General features: G+C 47.7%; 10 protein-coding genes across 11 annotated transcripts; 3 read left to right on the top strand and 7 right to left on the bottom strand.

Annotated features, from left to right (window-relative positions):
- The first annotated feature begins 75 nt into the window (after window positions 1-75).
- Dcr-2 (Endoribonuclease Dcr-2) lies at window positions 76-7,213 on the top strand. Its single transcript, XM_017139033.3, has 8 exons — window positions 76-509; window positions 561-691; window positions 745-922; window positions 1,668-1,978; window positions 2,035-2,737; window positions 2,791-3,348; window positions 3,404-3,578; window positions 3,632-7,213. Exons 1-8 carry the CDS (start codon window positions 474-476, stop codon window positions 6,727-6,729), a joined length of 5,190 nt encoding a protein of 1,729 aa, XP_016994522.2. The 5' UTR covers window positions 76-473; the 3' UTR covers window positions 6,730-7,213.
- Rab4 (RAS oncogene family member Rab4) lies at window positions 7,212-8,730 on the bottom strand. Its single transcript, XM_017139039.3, has 4 exons — window positions 8,498-8,730; window positions 8,349-8,429; window positions 7,934-8,266; window positions 7,212-7,882 (listed from the first exon to the last, which is right to left on the bottom strand). Exons 1-4 carry the CDS (start codon window positions 8,511-8,513, stop codon window positions 7,671-7,673), a joined length of 642 nt encoding a protein of 213 aa, XP_016994528.1. The 5' UTR covers window positions 8,514-8,730; the 3' UTR covers window positions 7,212-7,670.
- A 150-nt stretch (window positions 8,731-8,880) lies between these two features.
- LOC108055648 (uncharacterized) lies at window positions 8,881-9,337 on the bottom strand. Its single transcript, XM_017139040.3, has 2 exons — window positions 9,129-9,337; window positions 8,881-9,064 (listed from the first exon to the last, which is right to left on the bottom strand). Exons 1-2 carry the CDS (start codon window positions 9,237-9,239, stop codon window positions 8,966-8,968), a joined length of 210 nt encoding a protein of 69 aa, XP_016994529.2. The 5' UTR covers window positions 9,240-9,337; the 3' UTR covers window positions 8,881-8,965.
- Window positions 9,338-9,352: 15 nt separating this feature from the next.
- On the top strand, window positions 9,353-9,792 carry UQCR-6.4 (Ubiquinol-cytochrome c reductase 6.4 kDa subunit). The gene is made up of 2 exons (XM_017139041.3): window positions 9,353-9,510; window positions 9,623-9,792. The coding sequence occupies exons 1-2, from the start codon at window positions 9,458-9,460 to the stop codon at window positions 9,741-9,743; spliced, it is 174 nt and encodes a 57-aa protein (XP_016994530.1). The 5' UTR covers window positions 9,353-9,457; the 3' UTR covers window positions 9,744-9,792.
- A 29-nt stretch (window positions 9,793-9,821) lies between these two features.
- Window positions 9,822-13,755, bottom strand: POSH (Plenty of SH3s). The gene is made up of 5 exons (XM_017139034.3): window positions 13,163-13,755; window positions 12,983-13,091; window positions 11,239-12,856; window positions 10,712-11,176; window positions 9,822-10,297 (listed from the first exon to the last, which is right to left on the bottom strand). The coding sequence occupies exons 1-5, from the start codon at window positions 13,274-13,276 to the stop codon at window positions 10,123-10,125; spliced, it is 2,481 nt and encodes an 826-aa protein (XP_016994523.2). The 5' UTR covers window positions 13,277-13,755; the 3' UTR covers window positions 9,822-10,122.
- A 136-nt stretch (window positions 13,756-13,891) lies between these two features.
- Ns2 (nucleostemin 2) lies at window positions 13,892-17,808 on the top strand. The gene is made up of 3 exons (XM_017139036.3): window positions 13,892-14,209; window positions 15,842-16,520; window positions 16,581-17,808. Exons 1-3 carry the CDS (start codon window positions 14,000-14,002, stop codon window positions 17,723-17,725), a joined length of 2,034 nt encoding a protein of 677 aa, XP_016994525.2. The 5' UTR covers window positions 13,892-13,999; the 3' UTR covers window positions 17,726-17,808.
- On the bottom strand, window positions 17,731-18,658 carry LOC108055645 (PSME3-interacting protein). The gene is made up of 3 exons (XM_017139037.3): window positions 18,463-18,658; window positions 18,248-18,408; window positions 17,731-18,180 (listed from the first exon to the last, which is right to left on the bottom strand). The coding sequence occupies exons 1-3, from the start codon at window positions 18,656-18,658 to the stop codon at window positions 17,806-17,808; spliced, it is 732 nt and encodes a 243-aa protein (XP_016994526.1). The 3' UTR covers window positions 17,731-17,805.
- Window positions 18,659-18,791: 133 nt separating this feature from the next.
- LOC123002723 (uncharacterized) lies at window positions 18,792-19,233 on the bottom strand. Its single transcript, XM_044393276.2, has one exon. It carries the CDS (start codon window positions 19,126-19,128, stop codon window positions 18,802-18,804), a length of 327 nt encoding a protein of 108 aa, XP_044249211.1. The 5' UTR covers window positions 19,129-19,233; the 3' UTR covers window positions 18,792-18,801.
- On the bottom strand, window positions 19,183-19,984 carry LOC108055650 (guanine nucleotide-binding protein subunit gamma-1). The gene has a single exon (XM_044393203.2). It carries the CDS (start codon window positions 19,771-19,773, stop codon window positions 19,573-19,575), a length of 201 nt encoding a protein of 66 aa, XP_044249138.1. The 5' UTR covers window positions 19,774-19,984; the 3' UTR covers window positions 19,183-19,572.
- A 489-nt stretch (window positions 19,985-20,473) lies between these two features.
- On the bottom strand, window positions 20,474-27,411 carry Klp54D (Kinesin-like protein at 54D). 2 transcript variants are annotated; one of them, XM_017139015.3, is made up of 7 exons: window positions 26,906-27,411; window positions 23,066-23,240; window positions 22,785-23,012; window positions 22,580-22,720; window positions 22,081-22,222; window positions 21,194-22,022; window positions 20,474-20,786 (listed from the first exon to the last, which is right to left on the bottom strand). In XM_017139015.3, the coding sequence occupies exons 1-7, from the start codon at window positions 27,211-27,213 to the stop codon at window positions 20,474-20,476; spliced, it is 2,136 nt and encodes a 711-aa protein (XP_016994504.3). In that variant the 5' UTR covers window positions 27,214-27,411. The 2 variants fall into 2 exon arrangements, with proteins under 2 accessions (XP_016994504.3, XP_070069336.1); XM_070213235.1 differs by lacking the exon at window positions 20,474-20,786 and adding an exon at window positions 20,929-21,072.
- Window positions 27,412-27,488: the final 77 nt, after the last annotated feature.

The following is a 27,488-nucleotide window of genomic DNA, read 5'->3' as shown; positions in this document are numbered from 1 at the left end:
GCGTTGCGGAAACATAATTCTTGAGGCGTAAGCCTCAAGGAAGGAATCCAGAATCGCCGGCCACTCTATTGCCGGCCTGTTTTTTCTTTGTGTTTGACACTTTCCTTTCGCAATTTTCTTTAGTTTTCATTTAAGAAGTATAACTTCCTGAATAGAGACTACAGAGAACTGGGTTTCCTAGCCAGTGTCGTGAAAAGCAAGACAGCGAATTTTGGCAAGCCAATTTGGGGCGCGGTTGGGTGTCACTCACGCGCAAAGGTAAAACCAGCGTCCGATAAACCAAAACAAAAACCGGTGAATCCCAAGAATTGCGGGTCGCGGCCCAAACATCTGAGTGATAAGGAATCCAATTCGATCTCGCCACGTCAGCAAAATCGGCCAAGACGTCAGTTTGAGAAAAGATTTTCAGGGCAACGCATCAGACTATTTTTTGCAGGCGACAAGAAAGGATCAAAGAGATTTTGTGATAAACCATGACAGATAAAAGTTTGGAGGCTACGGAAATAAAGGTGAGATCCTTGGTCCTGAATATACATATAACCTAAAGTTCCTGTAAACAGGCTCGCGACTACCAACTGCGGCTTGTTGATTATATTTCCAAGCACAATGGCATCATTTACTTGCCCACAGGCTCTGGGAAAACCTACGTGGCCATCCTGGCCCTCAAGCGCTTTTCGCAGGACATGGACAAGTGAGTTTCCAGGGGAAATTAGGCCTAGACATAATATATAATTGCATTCCCAGACCCCTTGAAAATGGTGGAAAACGTGCCGTGTTTATTTGCAATACCGTGGAGTTGGCCCGTCAACAAGCTGTGGCCGTCAAAAAGTACACAAACTTTAAAGTCGGCTTCTATGTGGGCGAGCAGGGCGTGGACGACTGGACGCGCGGCCAGTGGAGTGATGAAATTCGAGATCACCAAGTGAGTACATATCGTGGGGGGCCGAGTGGGGTGGGGGGCATGACGTGTCCCTGTGTTCGCATTTCCACTTATGATCACGTACGAAGCACTTATACATGCATATACCACTTGAATTTAGAGTGCCGAAAATTTAGGATCAGCATTTTTATTTCCCAAAAGTCGAGTTTTACTTAGTCATCATAATGCAGATCTATTACATTTTGTTTACATTTAAGACTTTAACTTTTCCAATATGATCTTTAGTTACCCAATAATATTTTTCATGATTTATGTTTAATCTGTAATGCATTTTTTCTTTGTTTCAATTTCAACTACCCTTATTCTATTGGGTTAAAATAGTTCATTAAAGATGAATAAAAAACTCGAATATGGCGGATCGCAGAATTTACTGTTTACCGGAAGTCGGAGATAAATTGAATGGAAATAATATAGAAATATAATTTTGTACTCTAGACCGGATTTATATCTACTGAAGAATATTTTGTATTATTAGACACATTTTAAAATCCACATTTTTAAAGATTTCAGGGAAGTATGTGTGCAATTTTGTTCCGTTTATTTAAACCTATCGAAATGTAGAAGAAATTTTTTAAATCGGACCATTCGTTAAAAAGTTATGCCCGATCAAAGTTTTATATCTCCATCTGGTAATAAATAAAATTCGTAATTCTTAAAATTCCTATAAATTTATTTATTTCATTTCTGAATAGCAAAAATTGTACTATAATTCTCGATATTCCCCTAGGTTCTTGTGGGCACAGCCCAGGTGGTCTTGGACTTGTTCACCCAGCGGCACATGGATCTGAGCTCTATTAGCATCGTGATCATAGACGAGTGCCACCACGGCACAGGTCACCACCCATTCCATGAGTTCATGCGGCTGTTCCTCTGCGTTGACCGAAATATGGCGCTCCCTCGCGTCGTTGGCCTCACCGGAGTCCTGATCAAGGGTAATGAGATCAAGCAGGTGGCCAAGAAGCTCAAGGAGCTGGAGACCACGTATCGGGGAAACATCATTACCGTGTCCGACACCAAGGAGTTGGAAAATGTGATGCTGTAAGAGATGATCATCTTCTCCTCACAGAATCTCTTATATTTTGATTACTTTTCAGCTACTCCACCAAGCCGAAGGAGTACCTGCTCACGTATCCCAGTCAGACCCAGTCGTTTATGGTCATCCAGTCGATACAGGCACAGATCCAGAAGTTCTTTGCGTCCCTGGACCTCATGGACATTGGCACTCAACCGGTGCGGAGGTCCAAGTCGTTGCAGAGCCAGCGGGATCCGCAGAAGAAGGGCACGGTGAAGCAGCTCTTCAACGACTTCCTGTTCCAGCTGGAGAACTACGGCATCTACGCGGCCTCCATAGCCATTGTCTCGCTGATTGTGGAGTTCGAGGTGAAGAGGCGCCAGGCGGAGACGCTGAGTCTGAAGCTAATGCACCGCACGGCCATTTCGTTGTGCGAAAGCATCCGTCATGCGCTGGTGCAGAAGCTGCGGGACCTGGTGGACGACGATGAGGATCTGGATGACAAGGCGAACACCGAGGAGACCATCATGAATTTCTCCACCCCGAAGGTGCAGCAATTTCTGCAGTATCTCAAGAAGACCTTCGCCTACAAGGATCCCAAAGATATCTGCTGTCTGGTGTTCGTAGAACGTAGATACACCTGCAAGTGTATCTACGGACTGCTTTTAAACTTCATTGAGTCCACACCGGAGCTGCGGAATGTGCTGACTCCCCAGTTTATGGTGGGTCGCAACAGCATCTCGCCGGACTTTGAAAGCATCCTGGAGCGAAAGTGGCTGAAATCGGTAGGTTGTGAGATTAATTTGCTTGTATAACTTTTCTAAACAACCTCGTACAGGCCATTCAGCAGTTCCGCGAGGGAGACGCCAATCTGATGGTCTGCTCCAGCGTCCTCGAAGAAGGCATCGATGTGCAGGCCTGCAATTATGTCTTGATTCTGGATCCGCTCAAGACCTTCAACATGTACGTGCAGACCAAGGGTCGTGCTCGTTCCAAGGATGCCAGCTTCGTGCTGTTCTCCTCGGATGTGGACAGGAACAAGATATCCCAGCAGATCTGCCAGTATCGCGAGGCCCACGCCGAGATCGCTGCCTATCTGAAGGATCGAGTGCTGGAGCGAACTGAGCCGGAAATGTACGAGATCAAGGAGCACTTCCAGGACATCATACCGCCCTATATCAATAAGCACGGAGCCGTTTTGCTGCCCAGCAGCGCCCTCATCCTGCTGCATCGCTATTGCCAGACGATGCCCTCGGATGCCTTTGGATTTGTGATTCCCTGGCTCAATTTGCTGGATGAAAATGCGCGGAAGCAACGCTTCGGTGATTCTGCGAGGGGTAAGCAGGTTATCTCCGTGAATCTGCCACTGAATTCCAGGTTAAAGGACACCATTTACGTAAGTTGCCGGTGGATTTAGGAGATAATGATTATGATTATGCTTTTAATGGCAGAGCGATCCCATGGACTGCGTCAAATCCGCCAAGATATCGGCTGCCTTCAAGACATGCAAGCTGCTCTACGACATGGGAGAGCTGAACGAGAGATTCCTACCCATAACGCTGAAGGAGCGGGTGGCCACTATTGCGGACGTTCACTTCGAGCACTGGAAGAAGTACGGCGATGATGGTGGGTACTCTTCCCTAGATCTGTTTGCCTACTCTAATATATTTCACCTTCAGTTACTGCTGCCGTTCGCAAGGATGCGGAGAACAAGGTGCGCACCTACAAGACCGACTGCCCAGCGGAGTTCTACGACGCACGTCCTCGGGTGGGTGAGGTCTGCTATGCCTACGAGATCTTCCTGGAGCCGCAGTTCGAGCAGTGCGAGTACACGGACCACATGTACACAAGCCTCCAGACGCCCAGGAACTTTGCTCTCTTGCTGCGGCACAAGCTTCCCCGCCTGGCGGAGATGCCGCTGTTCAGTAACCAGGGCAAACTGCATGTCCGTGTGGCGGAGGAGCCCCTGGAAGTGACTCTACAGAACGCCGAGCAACTGGAGCTGCTGCATCAGTTCCACGGCATGGTGTTCCGCGACCTCCTGAAGATCTGGCAGCCGTTCTTCGTCCTGGATCGTCGCAGCAAGGAGAACTCCTACTTGGTAGTTCCCCTCACCCTGCGCGAGGATCAGCGGAAGGGCATTGACTGGCCACTGGTGAGCAGGTTCCAGAGATTGCCGCAGGTCCAGAAATCAAGTGTCCCGCAGCGCAAGCAGCAGGCTGCTCCACGTCCCGAGGACTTTGAGGGCACCATCGTGACCCAGTGGTATGCCAACTACGAGGAGAAGCGCATGCTGGTCACCAAGGTGCACCGGGAGCTCACTCCGTTCAGCCGGATGGAGAAGAACCACCAGGACAAGTCGTACTACGAGTTCACGATGTCCAAGTACAGCAACCACATCGGCGACGTGGTGCACAGGGATCAGTTCCTGATCGAGGTGCGGGAGCTCACGGAGCAGCTCAACTTCTACGTCCAACAAAGGGGCAGATCCTCCGCTCAAAGTAAGGCGAGGGCCAAGGTGATGCTGATTCCCGAGCTGTGCTTCAATTTCTGCTTCCCTGGTGATCTCTGGCTCAAGCTGATCTTCCTGCCCAGCATTCTGCGACGCCTGCACTTCCTGCTCCACGCAGAGTCCCTGCGAAAGCGATTCAATGCGTACTTGGGACTGGAGAATCTCCCCCGGAATGGAGCGGACTATAAACCCAAACCACTGGAAATCGACTGGTCGCTGAAGAGGAATGTCGACCCGCTGGGCAATGCCATGCCCACGGAGGATGTCGAGGAGCCGCGCTCCCTGCTAGAACCCATGCCCACCAAGACCCTCGAGACGGCGGTGGCCAATCTGCACATCGATGACTTTGAGAATCCCTGGCAGCAGTACATGGAGCCGGTGGATCTGTCGCGCAAGATCATGGGCGCCTATCCAGTGGAGCTGGACTACTACTACAAGTTCACCATGGGCCAGGTGGCGCAGCTGGACAAGATGGAGTACGAGGACAAGGAGTACTGGGCCGAGACGCAGTTCAATATGCCCAAGGGTAATATATACGGCAGCAGAACTCCTGCTAAGAGTAGGGAACCACTGCCAGCTCTAATGCCCGCGGGCAAGGCTTTTCCCGGGGCAGTTAACCCACTGCCCATCCTGCAGAGAACGGTGTCCAGGCAGCACATTACGCCCGCTGAGCAGGGAGAGTTCCTGGCTGCCATCACCTCCTCGGGCAGTGCGGATGTCTACGATATGGAGCGCCTAGAAATGCTGGGCGACTCCTTCCTCAAGCTGAGTGCCACGCTCTACCTGGCCAACAAGTATCCCGATTGGAACGAAGGCACCCTCACGCAGGTCAAGTCCAAGCTGGTGTCGAATAGGAATCTTTTGTACTGCCTCAGCGACACGGACATTCCGAGGAAGATTAGCACTGTTCTGTTTACCCCTAGGTACACTTGGATCCCTCCCAGCGTTAGTTTGCCCCACAATGTGCTCGCTCTGTGGAAGGAGAAGCCCGAGCTGGCGGAGCTGGTGGGTCCGCACAATCTGCGGGATTTGGCGCTCGGCGAGGAGGAGTCGCTGATCAAGAGCAACTGCAGCGACCTCAACTTTCGCAGCTTCGTGGAGGGCTGTCAGTCGAACAAGCACTCCCATCACGCTGGCTCCGACTTCTCCGCCGAGGTAAACTTCTGCGTGGGTCTGGCCAAGATTGGGGACAAGGTGGTGGCCGATACCCTGGAGGCGCTGCTCGGGGTGATCGTGAAGAACTACGGACTGCAGCATGCCTTCCGGATGCTGGAGTACTTTAACATTTGCCGAGCGGACATTGGAAAGCCTCTGACTCAATTGCTGGATCTCAAATTGGGCGGGGATAAGATGCGTGCGAATACCTCGGAGATCGACGGCTTCCTCATCAATCACTCGCATCTGGAGCAGAACCTGGGCTACACGTTCAAAGATCGCGGCTATCTGCTGCAGGCGCTCACCCATCCCTCGTATCCCACCAATCGCATCACTGGCTGCTACCAGGAGCTGGAGTTCATTGGCGATGCCATCCTGGACTTCCTCATTTCGGCCTATATTTTCGAGAACAACACCAAAATGAATCCAGGCGCCCTCACCGATCTGCGATCCGCTCTGGTCAACAATACGACTTTGGCCTGCATTTGTGTGCGCCACCGGCTGCACTTCTTCATCCTGGCGGAGAACTCGATGCTCTCCGAGTCCATTGCCAAGTTCGTGCAGTTCCAGGAGAGTCAGGGGCACAGGGTGACCAACCATGTGCGCATCCTGCTCGAGGAAGCCGACGTTCAGCCGACTACGCTGGACTTGGATGACGAACTGGAGATGGTGGAGTTGAAGGAGGCACTGAATGCCATTTCGCAGGACGGTAAGCAAGATGCTCCGCCGAAGGGCGACTTCAACATGTCGACGAATGTGGATGTGCCCAAGGCATTGGGAGATGTGCTGGAGGCTCTGATAGCAGCCATCTACCTGGACTGCCGCGATCTGCAGCGCACCTGGGAGGTGATCTTCAATCTCTTCGAGCCGGAGCTTCAGGAGTTCACGCGCAACGTGCCCATCAATCCCATCCGCCAGCTCACCGAGCACAAGCTCGCCAATCCCGTCTTCAGCTCGCCCATCGTGGACCAGGACAAGGTGATGGTCAGCTGTCAGTTCACCTGCATGGAGAAGTCCATCAAGGTGTACGGATTTGGGAGCAACAAGAACCAGGCCAAGTTGGCGGCTGCCAAGCATGCGCTCCAGAAGTTGAGTAAATGTGATGCTTAGGCATCGTTTTCCCTTCTACTTTCAAAGGATTTTTTCGAAACTGCATTGCACTCGTTATCTGGCTTCGAAAAAATCCTTTTTAAGTACAAAACGGAAAGAACTGCTTTTATGAACAATATCATACGAATTTTGTATTTTAATATTTTTTATATTGTCCATAAAAATATTAATTTTGCATGTAGTTTAAACATTCTAAATTTTAAAATCTTTTTAACAAAAACGAAGACGGCAAAGAAATCTTTTGATGGGAAATTTAGGTTCCATTCTCAGAGATTCCTTTGCCATCCCCCAGATAAAAAAAAAATATTTCCAAAATTGTAATAAGGCCTCGCGAGTAAGCTTTTTAAAACTACAAGTTCTAACTGCTGCTACTTGAAAATTCCAAATATTTGTAATTGTTTTTTGTCAAAAGCACGATCTGATAGTACTCCAAATCAAATATTTTTATACCCTAGGTGTTATTAATAAATTGTACTAAACAATTTCTATGGTTTTGCGTTTTTATTTACCGCGTGCATATGCTTGAGTTAGATTTACAATCGGCGACGTCGTCGACGACGGAACGCCACTTATTTACATTAAAAATGCCGAGTGCATTCTCCTCACCCTCCGGATACGATCCAAATAAGCCCATTTCAGCCATTCATTATTCGTTGTTCGAGGGCTTCCAGTGCTTCACGAATTACAAATTATAGTAAGTAACATTTTTAAAGGGGGGGAAGGCCCGAAATCTTGGTTATTATGTTAAAACAAACCGAAGAGCGTTATGCCTACATTTGGAATGATTAATCTAGCAAGACGAAATACGAACTAAAACAAAGTGGACACACACACAGAAGTAAAATAGAATACAACTAAGGGGGAATGCGAATGCGCATTCCGGGTTGAGATAAAATAGAGATTAATTTGCTCGCTTATTCATAGGGCACAAATCGTGCTGTTCAAACGCGACAGGTGCAATCCGGTTTGTTGATGCTGCGCTGTCGCGTCTGCAAGTTGCGCAGGGCGGCTCCGCCGTACTGGATGCCACTGCCGATGCGCTCGGGGTCCAGCTCACCGGTCTCGATCTTGGCCAGGATGGTCTTGGAGCATTTGAGAAAAGCCTCCTCTACATTCTCGCCCGTCTTGGCGCTTGTCTCCAGGAAGATAAGCTCTACAAAGGCAGTAAATAGTGAGATAATAGAGATAGACCCAGATAACGCACCATTCTCTTGGGCAAAGGTGCTGGCCTCCAGGAAGGTCACATCCCGCGCCTCCTCCAAATCCTTCTTGTTGCCCACCAAGAGGATCACAATGTTTGGACTGGCCAGGGTGCGGGCATCGTTCAGCCAGTTGGTCAGCGCATTGAAGGAGTCCCGCGACGTGGCGTCGTAGACCAGGAGGGCGCCGGCAGCTCCCCGGTAGTAGGACCTCGTCACCGAGCGGAATCTCTCCTGTCCAGCGGTGTCCCATATCTGCAGCTTCACCGATTTGCCGCCCACGTTGACGATCCGCGAGCCAAACTCCACGCCAATGGTGTGCGAACTGTCGTCTTTGACTGGATGATGGGTAATATAATATAATAATAATAAAATAAATACAATTAGGACTGGGATGTAGACTTCCAGCTACCAACTTACACTTGCTCTCGATGAAGTGATGCAACAGACAACTTTTGCCACTGCCAGCACTGCCGATTATCAGGAACTTGAACAGGTAATCTAGGTGAGTGAGTGCACCGGAATTAATTAGTTAGAGTCGTTAATTGGTTAGTTGTGCGATGACAAACCGTATGTTTCCGACATTGTTTTTGTTCCTCTTCTGCGTAGTTGTCTCCTTTGTTTGTTTTTGTAGTTGGCCTAATTCCGGGATTATCGGATTGCTGGTGCGGATGGGCACCAGGAAGTGCACAGGACACGATCGAAATCCGCAATATCCGGAGCTAACGAGGCCTTTAAACAATTAACAAATTAAAAATTGCCTTAAAATTTCCAACTGTGTTCAGTTTAGTGAGGCAGCTGTGAAGAAACGCTGAAATACCGAGAAAGCGTGGGTGTGACCAGGTGGGGCAATAAATGATTCATGTTGCAATTAGATATTTGTTTACTTTAAAATTGTCCCAATTTCCGCTTAAAAAATTTGGTTTATTTCAAAAACAACACATGTTTATTGTTCTAACTAGATATCCCTTGATCCTCAGCATTCATGGCTTATATGTACAAATTTAATACATTTTGGGGTAATAATAAAATACATCCTAAGAATCCTTCTGTTTTGACTCCACGTAGTCCTGATAGCAGTTAATGGGATCCTTGGCCGTGTAAACTGAATAGGCCAGTTTGCTGCCCTTGAAGTTCTATAAAATCAGGAAGGGAAAATTACTTAAAATCGGTACTTGTGATAAGAACAGAATGCCCTACCTTCATATCACCGGATATTAGGCTCCACAGGAAAACGAAGACCGCCGGTATCACAGTGCACAGGACGAACAGCTCGAAGGTGTTTAGTTCACCGAAAATGGATACTTTCATTGTGATTCCTTGATTTTGAATTTAATTCTAGCCAATAAAAGTTTTTGTTGATGACAAATTGTTGCTCTCACGTAGACCCTGCAGAGTTGTCACCTATCAAAAAAGTGTGTTGGTCAATATTAGGGTCTTACTGCTGTGGCATTATTTAGGGCATTCGAGTGGTCTCCCGTCTATTGCGAATCTTTTGGTGCGAGAGAAAAGTAATAATATCGACAAAAATGGCTTTCCGCATACCTTTTGGCAAGAAGCACGCTGAAATCGCGACTTCCTTGTGAGTATTAGTTGTTCTCCTCTGTTTTGGATCAAGGACATACGGGGATTCCGACCCCCAACACCGCGTATAAACCACACATTGCATAACCATCCAAATCTTTGCTTTGTAGCATCCGCTCTGGAGCTGGATTCGGAGGAGCTGCTGGCCTGGCCGTGCTCTACTACACCGACTGGAAGCTCGTCCTGCAGTACGTGCCCATCTACGGCTCCAAGTTCGACAAGAGCGAATAACTTCAGAACCTTAGTGCAACCAACTTTTAGCCTCGATGTTTCGCTTGGTGAATAAAATAAGTTAAAACGACTTAAGGGTATTACTGAAAATCGTATATTACAAATAACTTCGTAGCGGGCACAAGAATCGGTTAGATTGTTTCTCTAGCTAACTTATCGCTAGGGCTTAAGTAACTGTTGCTTAAGTCTTACATGGCTAGCCTATTTTGATTAGGGATCCTATAAAAAGTACATCGGCATTCGAGTGGAAGAGTACAAAACGGTTTCTTTTTTAAAAAGAGTAGTAGGAGATTGCGAGAATTGGAAGCCCGAATCGACCGGCGATTGAATCAATTTCGACAAGTAATTTGGAATTTCGCTTGATAAATTCTAGTTTGTCCTAGCAATCGGGCTCGACAAAGGAGGCGGGAAACAGTCCTGTCTTGTGGGTTCGGGCATGGGTGCCCTTGTACCAGCCGTTCTTCTGCTTGCGCTGCACATAGATGATGTCGCCCAAATGCAGCTCCAGTTCGATGTCGCTGTTCGGTGGATACGGCACAATGCAACGGAAGCGACTAAAATAAGAGATTATACAAGTTAAACCCTTGAATCCTTGCTATGAAGTAGTGTTGGGTTGCTCATGAGTGAGTGAACATGTTCCTTCGAACTTGTTCCTTATTGTTCACTTGTTCATTTTTGCTCACTTGCTTTTTTTTGATCACTTGCTCAGTTTTAATCTCTTACTTGCGCTTTTTTGTTCACTAGTTCACTTCGGCTCTCTTATTTGATCTTTTTAGATCACTTGCTCAGTTGCTCTCTTGCTGTTTTTGGCACAAAAGGATGCATTTTGCATACGGTTTTACAGACAATGAGCAAGTGAACAAGTGAGCAAACTGAGTGAGCTGACTCATTGGGAAAAAAAGAACAAGTGAACAGTTCACCCAAATGAGCAGTTTTTATCCAACACTACTATGAAGATCACTACCCACCTTTCCCTCGTGCAGTAAGCCGACTTCGTGGTGGCACTGGCCTTGATGGCCGCCTCGGTGATCGGCGCACTCAGCACATGTCCTGCATCCAAACTATGCGACTTTCGGTGGCTGGGTGCAATGATCATGTTGGCATGCAACTGGGATTGTGCTCCTCCTCCAGGCAACGCCTGCTGCTGTCCACCTGCATAGATAGCTGGAGAGACAGAGGAAGCAGGCGGTGGAGGCGATGCTGCATTGCTGTACATGCTGCGAAAGGTGGCTGCATCCAAGGATTGTCTGGCACAAATCAAGTGCGGACGATCCTTGTTTCCTTTGATGCGCTGTGATCCGTAGGAAACGCTGCTGTTGGTGGCAGCAGGCAGTTGCTTCGGCAGAAACTGCTGCTGTTGTGGTGTTGCTTTTGTTGTGGGAGTTTCATTCAGCGGCTGACTGTGCTGCAGTTGACTGGGGCACGAACCGGATCTAGGGATATAAAACAAATTTAAATCTGATCCATAATGTTAAACCATGAATGCTGATCTTACCTCACATGCACTGGTTGCAATTTAGCTGCTGGTTTAGTTGCAGTTTCCACATTCCCACTCGTTCCTTCCTTGGCTGCCTGCTGCAGCGATGCTCCCGGGGATTTGGAGCGTGTTTTCATATGAGTTAATCGCCTCATAAGGCCCACTGCCCCCGAGGAGGAGGAACTGCTGCTAGTAGTCTCAGGCTTAGGCTCTGATTTCCTACTGAAAAGCGCCTCCACTGGCTTCGACCAAACGGAGCAACTGGTGGTTTGCTGCTGGCGGGGTGGCAAATCCGGTGGCTGCATGGGCAGCATGTTGTTGAGCCGCACATCTGGCGCAACTGGTGGCTGCTGTGCGTGTGCCTGCTGGGCATCCGAGCTTTGGGGCACGTATTTCCACTGGTGCATCAACTGCTGCTGGTCGCGAGTGCGCAGGGGCGTCAGGTAATTGCCCGGAAAGACACCCGTAATGTCTAACCAGTTCTTGCCCTTGAACCAACCGTCCACACAGCGTTCGGTCACTATGTAAACACAGCCCTTCTTCAGCTCCAGCTCATCCGTTTGGCGTGGTTTATACGGGAACAGGGCCAAGTAACCCCAGGGCAAATTGGGCGGCACCTGTTGCTGGACACTCGTCTTGAGCACGCGCGAGGATGGCGTAGCAGGTTTGGGAGCCGCTGAGTTGGCCATCTCCAGGCGGCTCAGCTCGTGCGGCAGGCTGAGAATCTCGGCCGAATGGCGGTTGGTCTGCAGCAGACTCAAAGGAGCTCCACCTCCTAGGAGAGCATTCAGTGAGTGCCTCTTCTCCTTGGCTCCCTTGTCGCGGAAACGCACCGATGCCGAACCAGAGGCCACCACATGCTGCGGGGTATTCGGCAGCGAGGACTGGTGATTCGGACTGCAGTTGTTCGAGCTGGATGTTGAGCTGGAGTTACTGCTGGCCGGCGTGGAGTTGGAGGATCCCGAACTGGATTCGGTGACCACGGTGGGATCAATAACCGGAACCGGAGGGAGCGCTCGGTGGCCCTGCTGCTGCGGCGGATGGCACGATGGATGATTGATGACCCCGCTGTCCAGCAGCTTCTTGGCCGCTGCGTTCAGCTCAACAAAGGCTATGGGAAAGATGCCAATGGACTGGCCAATGCGTCCCTCGGCCCAGTTATGATCCACACGGCGCATCACATGGATCACCGTGCTCTTCTTGAACTCCAGGCAGCCCTCCTCGTCATTCGGGCCCATCTTGAAGTCATACATGGCGATGCACTGCGGCATGGGCAGCGGCACCGATACCTTCACATAGTTGATGGGAAAGGTGCCCTCCTGCCCGTTGGCCTGGCCCACAAACCAGTTGTTGTCGATGCGATGCTTGAGCAGTATCAGATCCCCCTTCTTGAACTTCAGATCGCTGGCTTCGCTGGAGGCGAAGTCGAAGAGGGCATAGGCATGGGGGAGCAGAAACCGGCGCTGCTTGTGGCGAGCCGGCTGTTGAGATGGCTGTTGAGTCTGCTGCTGCTGCTGGTGGAGGAGTTGGTTGCCAGGCGGGGCTACTGGTTCCGCTGGAGGTTGAGTTTTGGGCCTTTCCGCCTGCGATTCAGCCGTCTCCTCGGCTTTTCCAGCTGCTGCATTCTGTTTCATGCCTAAGGGGAAGCAGGGAGAAGGGGTTTTCTGTTAGATATAAGCCATTCGATTGAAAAAGCCACTCATTCTGGCTTTCGAGCGTAGGCTGCTGTGCCAGTTGAGATTGGCGTGGGCGTAGCCGTTACCTTCCAAGATTCGCATCAGCAAGACGTTTGGAGGCAGCTCGTCGATCTTGCAAGAGACCAGGATGCGGCACTCCGGGCAGCGCAGCTTGTGCTGGCTGGCCACAATGTCCTGGGGATGATGAAATCGTTAGTATGTATGTTTTAGGGGTATAGAAATCTAAGTATCTAAGTATTACTCACCTGCAGGCATTTGCGGCAGAAGGTGTGCTGGCAGGGCAGCACCTTCGACGTGGTGTCCAGTCGCTCCAGGCACACGGAGCACTCCAACAGGTCGTTCAGTGTGTGCTCGTCCATCGCGCAAGTGTGCGAATCTCAAGGATGGTCACTATTTCGGTTTGAATTTCGTGCAGGGCCACATTCCAAAGCACACACACACACGCGCAGGGGCTGGCACACACGCATACGCAATTCCAAGTCGCGCTTGGGAAACAAATATCGCGCGAATGCTAAACTCTACTTGGCTAATCACTACGTTTTCTTTTAAATGCTCTGATTTACATTATCACTTCGCTAAATTAGGCAGTAATTTTAAGTTTAACTATTTAAGTTCCCAAGTGCAGCCGAAGCTCGTGGCCAAGCGGATATGTGTATGCACACGGACATAAAACCAGCTTGCTTCTTGAACACAGTGGCGGTCACAGAACTACAACCAATAGGAAAAGGTTTTCTACTTTTTAGGTCTAAGGGAGTAGCTAAAAAGGGCAAAATAATGTATTTAAGCCCATTTCATTTTAATTTATTACGTAGACTTAAAGCTTTACTTAGTATTTATTAAGTAAATGTAATTCCAAAGCTGTTGCTAAACTTTTCGGCCGTGCTGTTGTTATTTAAGTGTGCCCAGTCCTCGTGGTAGAGAAATTCTGCATAAAAGTAGTGTTGCCAGGCACATCCAGGCAGTGCTGTGCAACGTCCGATCCCTTTGTTTTTTTATTTCAACCAAACACGTGTGTTTTGGTTTTAACGTGCCGAGAAAATACATTTTAATTTGTTAACGAGGCACACGGCATCCACGACACCATGCCGAAAGTACGCAGCACCCCGGGGAAGCCCCGGACGCAGGGATTCAACCACTCCAACCACTCGATGAATCCGGAGCGCCCCAAAAGCGGCCTCAAGGGAGTCGCCCACCCCCGCACCAAGGGCACCATCAAGCGGCTCCAGATGTACCGCAACTTCAAGGCCAAGCGGGATCGCACTGGAAAGATCCTCACGCCCGCCCCCTTCCAGGTGAGTCTGTACTACGGGTTACAATATCTCTGGGGGTTGTTGATCAATGGTATCCCTTAAGAGCTCTTGTTATAAAATGCAGTTTCCAAATGATTGATCATATTAATCAAGCTATTTAACTACATATACCTAAGAAAGGTTCTACCAATTTGGTTTGGCTTCAATAGTATTTATTATGTTTATATTTTCAACATGTTTCCTTTTTAGATAATAGCTCTGTTATTATCAGGATAATATTGAATTGTACAAACGATTAAAATATTATTTGAACGTTCAGGAATCCCGTTCATATTTGTTTTTTTTAAAACAAAACTTAAAGAAAATATTTGGCAATGTCAGATCTTTCAAAGCGACCACTTTTTGTAGTAAAAATTATGTGGTAATATTTGTGTAATTTGGATATGTAAATCCACTTTAAAAGCAACTTGGCTTGGGAAGATTGGGTTTCAAAATGCGAGATTCAATTTTAAAATAAGATTATCCATTCCATTGAGTCGAAGCCATTAACATGGCAAAATGCTGCGACCGTAGATTTTGCGGACATCGGCGGGATGGGCTCTCTTCATGCAGATGGGGCACTGGCGCGAGTTCCGGAGGGCTGTGCGGATGCACTTCTGGCCAAAGAGGTGGCCGCAGCGCAGCGACACCACGCGATGCCCGCCTTCAGATTCCCAGGGCGACAGGCAGATGGAGCAGGTGATGTCCTCGGACATCCCGTTTAGCTGGGAGTTGAGATCGTTCACCTCCTCGCTCAGGTCGTCGATGCTGTCCGAGCTCATGATGTCCTTCACGGCCAATTCATCGAGCAGCGCCAGGCGATCTGCCTCCAGCTCGCGCACAATCATCTGCATGGTCTGCTCCTGTTCGTGGAACTTCTCCTGGATGGTCGCGTACTTGGACATCTCCTCCTGCAATTGCTGCAGTATTCCCACACGCTCGCCGTTGAACTGCTCCAATTGCGCATTTAGCTGCTCCAATTGGCGCACTCGCTGCTGCAGACTGGCGTTGCGCTCCTCCAACTGCCGCTTCCGTCCGGCATTCTCCTCCTGGAGAGTTGCTACCCTCTGCTTTTCCTGCTGCAGTTCACCGACCAGGTCGTTCATCTTGCAAAAGTTCTGTTTCATCTGCTGGGAAAGCGTCGCATCAGAGCCGGCGGCTCCTGGCCTGGATGATCCCGGATTCATGTTGTTCGGTTTTAACTTTATCTTGTCGCTGCTGAATGGAATTTAGTCGAATATTCCTTGTTTTTCCCCCGGTAAACACGTGTAATCATGCAATTTTTTTTTGCATTCCGATAGTGCAAAAGGGCTTGAGTTGACAGGTCGATACCTGCGGTAATCGATCACACATAGATTTTACAGAACTTTCGATAGATATAGATGACGTTCTGAAGGACTGTGTAGAGTGTAAAATGTAGGTAAAATAAATAACCGTTTTTTTTAAATATAGGAAAGGATTTAAGAACTTTTCTTCTAAATAAGAGGAATTCCCTATTTAACCTGACAATAAATAAATAAATAAGAGCTTTAATTTACTAGATTAGCATGCATTTTATTGCTGTGCTTAAGATATGATCACAAAATATTTTTTACACAAGAATAATTCTAATCCCAAAATGATCTTCTATTTTAGGGGCGCCTGCCGGCTGGAACAATGGCCCGTGTGGAGCCCACGCCCAAGTGGTTCAGCAATTCCCGCGTCATCTCCCAGACGGCGCTGCAAAAGTTCCAGGATGAGATCGGCAAGGCTGTCAAGGATCCCTACCAGGTGATCATGAAGCCCTCCCAGCTGCCGGTGACGCTGCTCAACGAGGCGGCCAAGTACAAAAGGGTTCACCTGCTGGACACCGAGAGCTTCGACAGTACCTTTGGACCCAAGAAGCAGCGCAAGCGTGTGAGCCTCAAAGTTCGCGATCTGGAGGATCTGAGCAAGGCGGCCGATGATCAGGCGGATAAGTACGATTCCGCCAAGGACTTGGATCTGATCCGCGAGGACACGGGCGAAAAGAAGGCGGTGCGAGATTGGGTCTTTGGTGCGGGTCAGAGTAAGCGCATCTGGAACGAACTGCACAAGGTGGTGGATGCCTCCGATGTTCTACTTCAAGTTCTGGATGCCCGCGATCCCATGGGCACGCGCTCCAAGTACATCGAGGAGTTCCTGCGCAAGGAGAAGCCGCACAAGCATCTGTTCTTCATCCTGAACAAGGTGGATCTGGTGCCGGTTTGGGTAACCCAGCGTTGGGTGGCCATCCTGAGTGCCGAGTATCCCACCATTGCCTTCCACGCCTCCCTCCAACATCCCTTTGGCAAGGGTGAGTAAATGAGGGTTCAAATATTCAAAACAAGTTGATAAATGACCTCCTCTTTTATAGGTGCCCTGATCAACCTCTTCCGCCAGCTGGGCAAACTTCACCTCGACAAGAAGCAGATCAGTGTGGGCTTCATTGGCTACCCCAATGTGGGCAAATCCTCTGTGATTAATGCCCTGCGCTCCAAGAAGGTGTGCAAAGTGGCTCCCATTGCGGGCGAGACGAAGGTGTGGCAGTACATCACCCTAATGAAGCGCATCTTCCTGATCGATTGTCCCGGCGTCGTGTATCCCACGGCGGAGACGGACACCGAGAAGGTGCTGAAGGGTGTGGTGAGAGTGGAGCTGGTCACGAATCCCGAGGACTACGTAGACGCCCTGTTGAAGCGCGTGCGAAGGGAATACGTTTCGAAGAACTACAAGATCGAGCACTGGAACACTTGCACGCACTTCCTGGAGCAGCTGGCCCAAAAGACGGGCAAATTGCTGAAAGGAGGCGAACCGGACGTCACGGTGACCGCCCGCATGGTGCTGAATGATTGGCAGCGTGGCAAGCTGCCCTTCTACGTTCCCCCCGAGGGATTCGCCGTGCCCAAGTCGCAGGAGGGCAAGGAGGCGCAAGAAGAAGAAGTAGCCCCCGAAGATCCCAACGAAGATGCCCAATCCACGGCCCCAACCTTCGTCAGCGAATCCGTGAAGAAGGCGCGCGAGTTTAAGCAGATCCAGGACTTCCGAAAGATCCGCGTGGGTCTGGAGTACGAGCAGCAGGACGTCAGGGAGCTGGATCACATTGACCTGGAACTGCTGGAGCAGCAGAAGGCCGAGCGGGCGGCCAAGAAGAAGGCTCGTCTGCACAACCTGGGCGAAGAGGAGGAGGAGTCCAGCGACGGAGCGGATGAGTTCTACTCGGAGGACGAGTACAACGAGGACCTGCAGCGCGTGGTGCACAAGAAGGCCAAGGCCAAGAAGACGCAGCAGCTGGCCATCACATCGTCGGGCAAGTTCCGCGTGGCCAAAATACAGCCGGGAGACTCAGACGAGGGCGGCAGCTCGGACGAAGATGGCCCCAGCACTTCGAAGGCCCCCCGGCTGACGGCCAAGCAGAAGCGATCCCTGGAACGCAGCCAGAAGCGCAAGAAGATCGGCAGCAACTTCTACGAGACGACGAACGTGAAGAACCGCAATCGGAACAAGAAGAAGGACACGTAATGCGCTACGTTTACACTCTAGGCTATATTCTCTTGCAAGGAAAGAAACTACATATTAAGAATCCAAATAAAAAGTTGATCCTACTCGGCGCACTGCTTCTTCTTGGGAATCTTGCGGCCGCACAGGTCGGTCCGGCTGCACAGATCGGGCTCCTCCTCATCCGTGCTGGCCTCCGAGTCGCTGGACTCTGTGTAGGAACCGATGCCGGGCAGCACGGCGATGCACTTGAGGGCTCCCTGGTTGTATCTGTTTGTGGTTAGCGTGGTGTTCGTTGTCTGCTCTGCCTCTGGTTCCTTGGTGGCCTCCTCCTCGGCGACCTTAACCACCTTGCTGCTGGTGGTGGGCAGCTCTCCGTTCTTCCGCTTGATGCCCATGCCTAGAAGGGATTTCTGAGTGCTGCGTCCAGCCGCAGCGCCAGCGGATTTGGCCGTGGTCTTGAGCTCCGCCTGCAGTTTCTGGGGGTTACAGGAAATTTTAAACATATATGATATGTATATATTGATCACTTTGCTATGCCCCTACCTTGTCCACACTCTCCTCCTGCAGCTTCTCGACGCGATTGCGAAAGTCCTTTAGCTCCAGCTCCTCGTCCCGCATCTGCTGACGCTCCGCATTCATTTTGTGGGCATCGACCAGCTCCAGGAACTGCACCTCGTCGTCGTCCAGGCCGCGTATCAGGTTTTCTAAGTATTAAAATGTTATTTATCGACCTGCCTGATCAGATTTTCAAGACCTACTCAGCTTGTGGGCCTCCTCGTACTCCATGTCCTTTTTATCTTTATTCTGTTTGAGGCGCTCGTACAGGGAGCGTCCGTCGTAGGGCTCCTCGGGCCGTTCCTCGGGATCATCCGGCTGGCGGACACGCTCCCACTCCTCCTGGCGTCGCTGCCGCTGCTCGGCGGCCTCTGCCTCAGTCACAAAGCCCGAACTCATCCTTTTTATCCGTAAAATGTATTTGCGTTCCGTAAAAAAGTAAACCACGATATGGCCAGTGTTGCTAACGCCAAATTAACAGCTGATAATGATAGTGTTGCTAAACGCGCTAGGAAATTTGAAATGATGGCGGGTGAATTGTCTTATAAAATCTCCTTGGGAACCCTTTTAATTCGGCACCGTCTGACTCCTCCCACTGGAAGCCTAGGACGAGCACGCATCCTTGTCCTGGCGCTATTGATCTTAGCTATTTCAATAAAAACAGACTTCTGTTCCGCCGTCATTTGTCGCCACTTTCTCCCCGCAATTTTGGCAATGGAAATGGGTTTCAGCTGGAGAATGCCACGCTTCTGAAGATTACTCCGGAATTGATCGAGGAAAAGAAAGTAGGGATTCACCGACAGCGACTTGGTCATTCGCATTGCCCAGCCAAAAGTGGAGCAGCTCACCCTGAAGTTCGGAGACGACATTTCGCTATAAAAACTCCTGGAAAATTTTGAAAAACCAAATTGAAACAAACTCCATTCACATGAAAATCTCTGGCTACATAGCTTTATTTCTGGAATATCTCAATAGGAAACATCTATATAGAGAGGGTGTTTGCTAAATTCTCCAATAAAGAGCTACAGGATTAGCAAAATACACGATATTTATGTTTACACAGGCGTTTAGGTTCAAGACGGCTCCCCGATATTTTTCTTGTTTACACGTTCATAAATATTCTCGGTTCGCCCGATTCCATTGTATATACTCAGTTTATAGACATAATTGAGGTCAGCACACTTACAACGATAATACAGCAGATAGGTTACACGACATATACGGGATCGGATCGGAATGTCCGCCGTAATTGAGTATACTTTATAGGATAATACTGTGTTAGGAACGGGTTCCGGACTCTGGATTTTCCGGACCTACAGGATGCTGCAGGAGCTCTTCTCGCGGAACGGATTCACCTTCTGGGTGAAGCCGCTGAGCAGGCAGTCCTCCTCCTCGTGCTCCAGCATGTACTGCATCATCAGGGAGCAGGCCTCCGAGACGGGCATCCGCTCCATCTCCACCTCCCGGCGCAGCTGCAGGTTGATGGAGCGCTGCTGTTGCAGATTCGCAGCCATTATGTCCAGGACGGCTGTCTCCGCGAGACCTATGGTGGATGCTGGGATGCTAATGCTGCCGCCGGATACTGGGAGCTGTTGCGTGTATCCTTCACTTGGTCTTTGAGGATTTACCCTTCGACTTGTGTTTTTCCAATGCGAAAATATGTATGCGCTTCGTCTTCAACAGATATGTCTTGTGGGGGCGCTGAAAAATCAATATTTACCAAAGTGTGACCGCGCTGGAGATGATGCTTCGATTTTCCGGCTTTTCCGGGCCGTTTTCAAAAGCTTTAAAGTTCTTGGAGGTGTGGGGAAAAAGTTTAAACTGCCTGTGGATCTCAAAAGCTTGGAATTTTGGTTAAAGGATAAGACAATTACCTCATGATCTAAATAATACAATTGTTATTATTTCTTAATTAAATTACAATCTATATAACTAGCACAAATACAGTTGAACTTCTATAAATCAAACCCCTCATCTTCGACTTGTATATTTTTGGGATCCCATATTCAAACCTTCCATTTATAAACAAAAATAAATTTCAATTACATTTTGTATGGTTTATTTCATATCTTTTGGACACATTGTATTCCATTAGTTGCAAAAATATATATCGTTCTCTAGGTTTTCAAGTATTTCCATTCAACGTTAATTAGGTAAGCATGCTAAAATAAATAAATGTCAGTAATATAATAATTTAGTGAGAACTTTATAGACTTACTCAGGCATAAATTCGTTTGACTGCTTTGCGGGTGCCTTTTCTGGGTTAAGATTCAATTCCTTGGCCAAATCGGAGTCTGGTTTCCGGAATGCATTGGCCATAATCAGAATGTTCTTGGCTATGCGTTGCTGGTCTATTCGTTTCTGGGCCGTTTCTGTTCTTCTATCGGAATTCTCCGACATCCTCTGTTCGATTGGTAAGTCCTGAAGAGGCTCGGGATTTGTCCATATCTCAGTGCCAGGCGTTTCCTTGCCGGTGGTTGGAGATATAGCCGGACGTGCTGGTATCAAAGGGGAACGAACACAGACTCTGCAATAGATCACAGGAAAATAATATCACAATACTATTTCAAGTGTTTAATTTTTACCCATTTCCATAACACTATCTAGATTCATAGGAACAAAAACATACTTTTATTACAAATCCTTACATGACTAGTCACACTCTAGGCTTGTTCTTGAAAAACATTTACAAATACACATTCCATAAAAACATGTTAAAAAGTAGAAAACGTTTGATATATAGGTAATTTGTTCACTCCTTCGTCGGGTCCTCCTTTCCTGGCTCATTGTCCTCGTTCCCGTTCGGATTCGACCTAGAACGAGTCAGAAATGGGAGAGAACAATGAGCCAGGAGCCTGAAGGAGGAACTAAGCACCAGTTGGGATGATCACAAAACAATCTTAACTTAACCAATCAAATCTACACCCCACTCACTTGTTGACATCCTCCAGTTTCTTCAGCAGCCGCTCGTTCTCCCGGCAGACAATCTCCTGATCCCGGAGGATGGTCTCTCGCACGGTGAACAGGTGGTTGTTCTCCTGCCTCAGGGACTCGTTCTCCACCATGTAGAGCTTGACGAGCTCAGCCAGCTCGGAACCATCCAGCTCTGGTAATCGCTGCAGATCCACTTTGGGCACTGGCACTGCACCACCACTGCTCACTCGATCCAGTTGAAGCTCCAGGAGATTTTCAGCTGGAGCCGCTTGGTGATGCAGATTCAAGGCCGCCTTCAGGTGGTCGTTCTCCATTTGGAGAGCATGTATGTCCCGCTTCAGACTGAGAATCAGTGCCTCTCTGGGATCCATCTTGATCACCGGCTTGGTGCGTATCCTTTTCGCTCGCGAGGCATATCGCAGGGTATTTAGAGTCTCGGCATGATTGTAGTGAGCCGGAGAAACGCAGGCGATCATCAGGGTTACGCCATTCCCCGCCAGACTGTCGGCCAGCAGTTTGGTGAGCTGGCTGTCCCGATAGGGAATGTGACCCGATCTCTTCTTGGAGTCGCTCAGCGAGGAGATACAGTAGCCCAAAACCATCAGGCTCTTGTTGATGTTATTAGCCTCCTCCAGGGTCTTGCCCTCGCTCATCGTCTTCTTGGTCAACTCACTGCCAGCCAGGTCCACGAAGTTGATCTTTCCGTGCTTGGAGAGGAACACCCCGCCATCCGTCTGCTGATCGGACAGGATGTGGACCGTGAGGATAGTGTGAGATCGCGAGGAGTGATCGTTCATGGCATGCGAGCCAACAGCACGATTTCTCATACCTAAAACATAATCAGAATAAGCAATAGTTCGAAATATCTTCTCACGAAAGAACCTTACCCTCTTCTAGAACGGCCAGAAGATCATCCAATTCCTCGCAGTCCACCGTAAAAAGGTTCTCCACGAAGAAACCACCCGATTTCTTGGACCAGCGCACCGCCAGCGGTTTCCTTGCACTTCCCGGATTAAGCAAATCGATTACCTTGAGTGGAAGATAGGAGACAGATAAAAAATGCAATTCAATTTGCGAAACCAATAAGGAAATGGCAGGTGGGCTAAGAAAACAAATCATTGGAAATGCCACGCAAAATGCAGAATGCATTTCACGCATTGTGACAATCCACGAAAGGTGGGTGGACTAACCGTCCATTTCTTAGGTGGGTGGAGCGTGCTGACATCCATTAAATAGAGGTCAATGCAATGCATGTTTGCGGGCGAGCAATCAGTATTATGGCAAATGCAATTTGGATTTAAATTGAATTTGCAGAGGTCAAGCCACGGACGACAGCGGTGTCATTAAAGTAAATTAAAGCAATGCCCCACGTTGGGCGCCACTAACCCGTTCATTGTAGATTTCCATGAAGGAGGCTTTTAGCACGTAGTTGACGTCCTTGCGATTCTTAATCAATTGGAAGAGATACAAAAACGAGCGGAAGATGAGGCCATGGCGCGGATCCTTGGGATTCGGTTTTCCAATGAACTGAAAAATAAAGTTAATATAGAGTCACAGGATTTCAAAGATTTATCATAAGAGTTTGACTCACCAAGTCCGGGGGTCCAGTGAGCGTGTGCGTTTTGCCGGAACCCGTTTGGCCATAACAAAAGGCCGTGCAACTGAATCCCTCGATGCCCATTTCGATAATGCGCTTGATACCGGAGTAATCAAGGATGTCATCCTGGGTGGCTCCTGGCTCAAAGACCACGTTGTAGGTGAAGACGCGAACGCTGTCACGATTGTGCGACCTCTTTTGGCCCACATCGTTGCCTTCCAGCTGGAGGGAGTACATTAATTCTCCTCTATGAAATTAGGAGGAAGCACACTTACTATAACCTGGCCGTTGCCCGGAAACTGCAGCGTCGATCCGTGACGATCGCGTTTCTCCTTATCATTCAGGGGACGCACTCGAACCACAACATTTATGTTGTCCTCTGGCGTGGAGCACTCCTCGCTGCCCGTGGATTTGGAGGCCACGATCTCCAGGGTGTCGGCACTACCAATCCTGGAATGATATTACAAATAATGATTTCAATTGGCACATTATCTCGATAAAATGTTATAAAGTCTATGGTTGATCAATATATAATTCCTATTCATTTAGCAATACGTTTATGAAGATTGCAAAGTGGAAAACCTTTGATCTGTATAAGTATCTGATTAACTTTATTTTTAGAATTTCAGTTTCTAAGCTTGGAACCCATATATTTCTAAGAGTAATTGCGCATAAGCTCCAATTAATCAATGAAAGTAAGAATGACTTATACATACGAGTATAACATTGATTTCAAGGCTACGGTTCTTCAACTCGAAACCCAAATGTTCGCTCACATTTCCCAGAATCGCAATTAATCAATCAAAGTGGAACAAACCTCTCTTTGTTTTGTGAGCTCTATTTGTTGTGGCCCCTGCAAATTTCCAGAATTTGTGGATTTGCCTTGAACTTGATGGAGTTCTGACGTTGACCGGCCTATAAATAGCCAAGGTTAAGGGTGGAAAACGTGGCTCGTTACTTCTGTGGTTTTTTCTGATTCATTTGGCCACCTTTTTCACACTAATTCGCTATTAGTTTAGTTGGGTGGAGGGGTCAGAGTTCACATTTCAATTGGATTAACAAATTAGCTACGAAGGAATTTTATCGTCTGCTTTATGGAAATATGTAAATTACAAAGCAGTAAATTATTGATTAGGATTTTTGTTTTAGTTGTACGCTAACCCAGCAATTATCCAGCTAAGTTTGTGGTTTCCAATTTCCCCCACAAATCAAACAAAAGTTTCCAGTACAAACAGTTTATTGAACCGCAAAATGGGCCGGACAACGCTGCGTATGTGCGATGTGGCATCTTGGCGTGATTGTGGCTGGCATTTAACATTTTCACGTAAATGACTTGTTAAACATTCATGGCCTAATGGCCATACTTCACTCTGCCTTTATTAATCAGGCATGAGTTGGGCCTGCCGTGTGCTCTTGGTAAATATTTCAGGAGGCGCCAATAGAAAGGAATTAACACGAAGCCCCTAGAGTGGCGACTTGAGAAGCCAGCGCTCGGGAAAGTTCAATCAACTTTTGGTCTACCCTAGCCGATCCTAAATAATTGATTGGCCAATATAACCCCTATAAAGGTTTAGCTAAAAGCGAAAGTTTTGATTTCAAAACGTTTGTTGAAACCTAGAATGGATTTCAATTCATTTTTAATGGTCCTATACTATTCTAATGTAATTAGTAAGCAAAATATTTTGTAAACCATTGTTTCTAATTTTAAAAGTTCCTTTAAATACCTTCTTAATCTCCTTATAAATAATCCTTAATTTTTCTTCCCCTAACATATTTGTAGGCCTGACCAAATCAAAGCCTACTTGTTAGTATTGTTGATACACACAAAAAAAAGCACGTCGCCGTAAAATCGATAAGTCCAGGTAATTTTCTGGTTATTCCTACTCATATCGTTTTTACCTGAAATATTCATAAAATTTACATTAAATAATATCATTTTGCCGAATTCTCTCTCTCGGAGATTCTCTAACTTCGAAAAAGAGCGCAAGAATCAATATGGCGAATAAAATGACATGAGTGGAAGCGAGAAAGACTGATTCGAAATTCGAACTGACGTACTTCAAGCATGTTTTCTCGCTCGCACTAGTGTACGTTTTGGTCAGAAATAAGATTTCTTACATTTCGAACATATCACATTTACCTGGCCCCATATCAAGTTAAAAATGATCTTAAAAAAGGTCAAATTGACCTACGATTCATATCGAGTTTTTTTTGGGTGTACTTGCTCAGAGTAAATATCAAATATTTTCTCAGCACCGATTTAAAAGCAACGAGAACCCACCCCCACTTAAATCCAATGAGCAATAAAAATATGGGTTTTTCTAGGCCATTTGTTTGCGAATCAAATAAAGGAGTAGCGAGTGAGAAAATGTAACTCTCACTTTTGTTTCCCAGGCATGAAATCCAGCTCCGAATCCGATTCCCTTGGATTCGGAGAGATATTTATTAGCCATGCAAAGTTTAGGCAACGAAATGTCAGGCTTGATTATCAGGCGGGGGCGTAATTATGACCTAACTCGTGTTGTGCATGCCAGAAAATCTATATGGATAGTCCATATGGATTTTTAAACTACAAACTTGCAGCTACGCACGCGAATTCACTTTCGGAATTTGGCCTGAAAATGTTTTAGCTAATGTATTACAATTTTCTGGCTTTATCTAGTTGATATATATTTTATATGTATGACTAACTATGGCACTTCTAAATCCAAAGTGTGTCGTCAATCATGCGGCTATCAACGCATTAATTAATCAACAGACTGAAACACATGCGTGCTCCAAAATAATTATAACGCCCATAATGCCGTTAGCCTGGTGGGATTAATCATATAGTATCTCTAAAATAAACTCGGGTTCCGTATATCCAGGCAATTCATTTAATTACCATTTCGACATAGGTGTCAATTGTGGCCTTGTTCGTTTAAATTAATATTTAGCGGGGAATATGTCTAAACTAATTATTCCCAAAATACAACGATATTCATATTATCTTTTAGATAATTAGGATGAACGCAGCTCTAGTTCAAAACTTTTATTTTACCCACCAATCACCAATCACCTTCTCTTCTATAAATTATTTATGATCCTTCCGAAACCGAAGCAAGTCACCAACTGGCACTTAACCCACTTGCTGGCGAGCTAAGGAACTGGGGTCCTTAACCTTAACACCTGAACCCACATCGAGAATAAAAACTAACATAAATATGTCACTTTCGCTCTCGACTCCGGTCAAAAACACAGACAGACACAGTATATACTATACATGGCTATAGACTTCAATATGCTTTAATTGCAAAATCGATTTGTGTCGTGCTCGCTGGGAACTCAACCCCCGTATCTCCGGCGTTACTTTCCTCCGGTTTCGTCCCACCAAAAGTGTTTCAATGGAGGCCGGTCAGTCGGGCTAACTGCTCGTCCGCTTGTCTGTCCGCTTGATTGCCTGTCCGTATGTCCATCTGTCCGTTTGTCCGTCAGTCAGTCTCTAGGATTATTGTGCGTGGTCATTATGGTTTGGCTTGTGGCTCGCCGTCCGTTTCCTTTGCCTCGAGGGTTTTTAATGGATCGCCTATTAGGGGTGAGCTGCTCCTGCTGCCTGTCGTGTTATCATTACCCCTCCTCCTCGTCCGATTCCCGCCCTGCCACACGTTCTGATGCAAATTAATACATTTCCTCGGTAGCCCCATATAGACACTTTTAATAAATAATGGCCTATATTACGACTTTGCCAAGGTTTTACAAGAGAAGGCGTTTTAATATTCCCTATCGCTATTAAAGTTCCAAATATAAAGGTACAGTACAGAATGTCTAAGTGGTGAACGTTTTTATAATAATTAATGTTCTTATCGCAATAAAAGTTCCAAATATAAAAGTGTAGGATTAAACTACAATAAATGTTCGATTATTGCATATTTTAGTTTAAATATAAGTCACCTTTCCCGATCTCTAATATTATATTTAAGATTTTGTGGTTAAAAAATTCAATTAGTCTTTGAAAAAATGTCTTAAACGTGAATTCTTTAGGTGAGTTTGGTTCATTATGGCCCAATCTTTACTGTCAACAACTTATCGCCTATTGATTACGGTGGGAAGCATCGCAATCCTTATCCCCCACTTACTCATTCTCGCGGGAACGCAGGAAATACGGCGTATTCCGAGTGCTTCCTCCGCCACCACTGCTCCCAGTTCCCTTTTGGGGACTCAGGCGACGCATGCCGTTTGTCAGACTGCGGGATCGGGGAACGCTGCTGCTGCTCCCGGAGCTCTGGCGGGGATTCTGACCGGTGGACGATGGTGGCGTCTTCCGGGACGCCCGAGAACCGGCTACGGGCGCCCGACCACGACGACTGCCTGAGGTTCCGGCGCTATCCGCACTGCTGCCGCCACTACTGTTCAGATGCGGAACACTCGAGGCGCGACGAACCATGGTGAAGCCACTGGCCAGGATGGGGGGGTCGTATGTTTGCTCAGGGTGCCGCGAACGTGGACATGGCACTACGGACACGCAGGTCGGCTAATATTCAAAATTCCGTTCTCCGGCTGTCCGCGTTTCCGGTTAACCGCCGCTCGCCGCGAAAACTCAACACGAACTGGCTGGCCAAGTTCACCAGAGCAGCCTTTTTTATTCGAGCCATCAGATTTATGGTAATTTCAACGCACGCACACTAGTGGCCACTGGACACCACCCAACCATCCAGGGAA

The sequence above is a fragment of the Drosophila takahashii genome, chromosome 2R (assembly GCF_030179915.1).
Source record: "Drosophila takahashii strain IR98-3 E-12201 chromosome 2R, DtakHiC1v2, whole genome shotgun sequence".
Taxonomy (NCBI): Eukaryota; Metazoa; Arthropoda; class Insecta; order Diptera; family Drosophilidae; genus Drosophila; species Drosophila takahashii.
Note: the sequence above shows the minus strand (reverse complement) of the source record. Positions and strands in the feature narration are given on the sequence as shown.

Bases quoted from the DNA above. Each gene is read 5' to 3' on its own strand.
- Dcr-2 (XM_017139033.3), top strand. From the start codon at position 474: ATGACAGATAAAAGTTTGGAGGCTACGGAAATAAAG. The intron at 1,979-2,034 runs GTAAGAGATGAT...ATTACTTTTCAG, and splicing joins GAGTTGGAAAATGTGATGCT to CTACTCCACCAAGCCGAAGG. The intron at 3,349-3,403 runs GTAAGTTGCCGG...TTTTAATGGCAG, and splicing joins GGTTAAAGGACACCATTTAC to AGCGATCCCATGGACTGCGT.
- Rab4 (XM_017139039.3), bottom strand. The intron at 8,267-8,348 runs GTAAGTTGGTAG...CCCATCATCCAG, and splicing joins TCACTTCATCGAGAGCAAGT to TCAAAGACGACAGTTCGCAC. The intron at 7,883-7,933 runs GTGCGTTATCTG...CTGCCTTTGTAG, and splicing joins CACCTTTGCCCAAGAGAATG to AGCTTATCTTCCTGGAGACA.
- LOC108055648 (XM_017139040.3), bottom strand. From the start codon at position 9,239: ATGAAAGTATCCATTTTCGGTGAACTAAACACCTTCGAGCTGTTCGTC. The intron at 9,065-9,128 runs GTAGGGCATTCT...CTGATTTTATAG, and splicing joins TAATATCCGGTGATATGAAG to AACTTCAAGGGCAGCAAACT.
- UQCR-6.4 (XM_017139041.3), top strand. From the start codon at position 9,458: ATGGCTTTCCGCATACCTTTTGGCAAGAAGCACGCTGAAATCGCGACT. The intron at 9,511-9,622 runs GTGAGTATTAGT...TTTGCTTTGTAG, and splicing joins GCTGAAATCGCGACTTCCTT to CATCCGCTCTGGAGCTGGAT.
- POSH (XM_017139034.3), bottom strand. From the start codon at position 13,276: ATGGACGAGCACACACTGAACGACCTGTTGGAGTGCTCCGTGTGCCTG. The intron at 13,092-13,162 runs GTGAGTAATACT...CATCATCCCCAG, and splicing joins TCTGCCGCAAATGCCTGCAG to GACATTGTGGCCAGCCAGCA. The intron at 12,857-12,982 runs GTAACGGCTACG...GCTTCCCCTTAG, and splicing joins GCTGATGCGAATCTTGGAAG to GCATGAAACAGAATGCAGCA.
- Ns2 (XM_017139036.3), top strand. From the start codon at position 14,000: ATGCCGAAAGTACGCAGCACCCCGGGGAAGCCCCGGACGCAGGGATTC. The intron at 14,210-15,841 runs GTGAGTCTGTAC...CTTCTATTTTAG, and splicing joins TCACGCCCGCCCCCTTCCAG to GGGCGCCTGCCGGCTGGAAC. The intron at 16,521-16,580 runs GTGAGTAAATGA...CCTCTTTTATAG, and splicing joins CCAACATCCCTTTGGCAAGG to GTGCCCTGATCAACCTCTTC.
- LOC108055645 (XM_017139037.3), bottom strand. From the start codon at position 18,658: ATGAGTTCGGGCTTTGTGACTGAGGCAGAGGCCGCCGAGCAGCGGCAG. The intron at 18,409-18,462 runs GTAGGTCTTGAA...TTTAATACTTAG, and splicing joins CGAGGAGGCCCACAAGCTGA to AAAACCTGATACGCGGCCTG. The intron at 18,181-18,247 runs GTAGGGGCATAG...TGTAACCCCCAG, and splicing joins AGGAGGAGAGTGTGGACAAG to AAACTGCAGGCGGAGCTCAA.
- LOC123002723 (XM_044393276.2), bottom strand. From the start codon at position 19,128: ATGTCGTCTCCGAACTTCAGGGTGAGCTGCTCCACTTTTGGCTGGGCA.
- LOC108055650 (XM_044393203.2), bottom strand. From the start codon at position 19,773: ATGGCTGCGAATCTGCAACAGCAGCGCTCCATCAACCTGCAGCTGCGC.
- Klp54D (XM_017139015.3), bottom strand. From the start codon at position 27,213: ATGGTTCGTCGCGCCTCGAGTGTTCCGCATCTGAACAGTAGTGGCGGC. The intron at 22,023-22,080 runs GTAAGGTTCTTT...ATTATGTTTTAG, and splicing joins TCTGGCCGTTCTAGAAGAGG to GTATGAGAAATCGTGCTGTT. The intron at 20,787-21,193 runs GTGAGTGGGGTG...GATCTATTGCAG, and splicing joins AAACTGGAGGATGTCAACAA to AGTCTGTGTTCGTTCCCCTT.